Source organism: Botrytis byssoidea (assembly GCF_014898295.1).
Source record: "Botrytis byssoidea strain MUCL 94 chromosome Unknown BBYS_013, whole genome shotgun sequence".
Classification (NCBI taxonomy): domain Eukaryota; kingdom Fungi; phylum Ascomycota; class Leotiomycetes; order Helotiales; family Sclerotiniaceae; genus Botrytis; species Botrytis byssoidea.
The window spans coordinates 507,028-508,102 of NW_024065854.1; the positions used below are offsets into that span (position 1 = coordinate 507,028).

Here is a 1,075-nt window from a genome sequence, read left to right on the forward strand (position 1 = left end):
TTCAAGTCAAGAACGAGCTCACAATATGCATGTGAAATGTGCACCAAGCGTAAATTTGAATGGAAGTCTAACAAAGCCTCTAACACGAGTAGATGAACAGGTGCCCTAAGCAAGGAAAGAATGCGTTCCCACCCCGGATGACTCCATATTCAATATTCGATAGTTATTCTCACTGAAGTAACACATGAACTTAAGAGAGACTCAAATAAACAAACTAATGCTAAATCTCATCATTCTATTCGAAGTTCCAAATGAGCTCATTATCCGTGTGATCGGAGGAACATGAAAGTTGTTTTGTGAAAGAATGAAATTAAGAGTTTCCCCTTCAAGCTATCACGTGCATAGCATCTTGAAATTTATAATTTGGAATACCAAGGTACTTTGAGTTTAAGATTGCCTTTGACATCTCGTTGATTTCGGGTTTTGAATAAAATATGGAGAAAAAACGATTGCAACTTGAGCTTTGAGATATGACACAAATTTACCTCGAAACTTCTACTAGGTAGCCGCTGTGCGTGAGAGATCTGTAAAATGTCGGAACACAACTCTGAAGTTTGATCAACGAGATGGATTGAGACCTCAGGAGAGGCCTTGTGTTTCCACTTCACGATCCTATTACGTATCAACATTTGACGACAAACGGGAAATTGATGGCAAATAGGACCTTGTAAATGAGAGTAGGAAAAGCTGCAGGCCTTTTTAAGATGTGCAACCATTCGTCCTTTCCCAAAGTTTTAGGCAGATATTCTGCGTGGCATTCTGGAAACCCCTTAAACACCTGTAATCGCGCCTCCACAAAGAACTTTGCCCATAATTGCATAGCTCCACTACCCAAATCAGGATGAAGAGTTCATACCCAACCCCATGGAATAGAGATGTGGCCGGGGACCATCTGAGATGTGCAACAAAGTATCAAAAATATAAAGATGGGCGAGCACGATTTGCTTTTAGCTTTCAAAATGCGCATGGTTTCCGCAACAACCGTAATTTCAGACCTGATCACTTTAAGATGAAGTCTCTAAGTGAATCCCTCGGAAGAGTATATTGATGCGAAGTTACCGGCCATTTGACATGC

General features: G+C 40.7%; 1 protein-coding gene across 1 annotated transcript; it reads right to left on the reverse strand.

Annotated features, from left to right (window-relative positions):
• Nucleotides 1–265: 265 nt before the first annotated feature.
• EAE97_006942 (uncharacterized protein) lies at nt 266–1,075 on the reverse strand. Its single transcript, XM_038877455.1, has 2 exons — nt 665–1,075; nt 266–612 (listed from the first exon to the last, which is right to left on the reverse strand). Exons 1-2 carry the CDS (start codon nt 818–820, stop codon nt 580–582), a joined length of 189 nt encoding a protein of 62 aa, XP_038731645.1. The 5' UTR covers nt 821–1,075; the 3' UTR covers nt 266–579.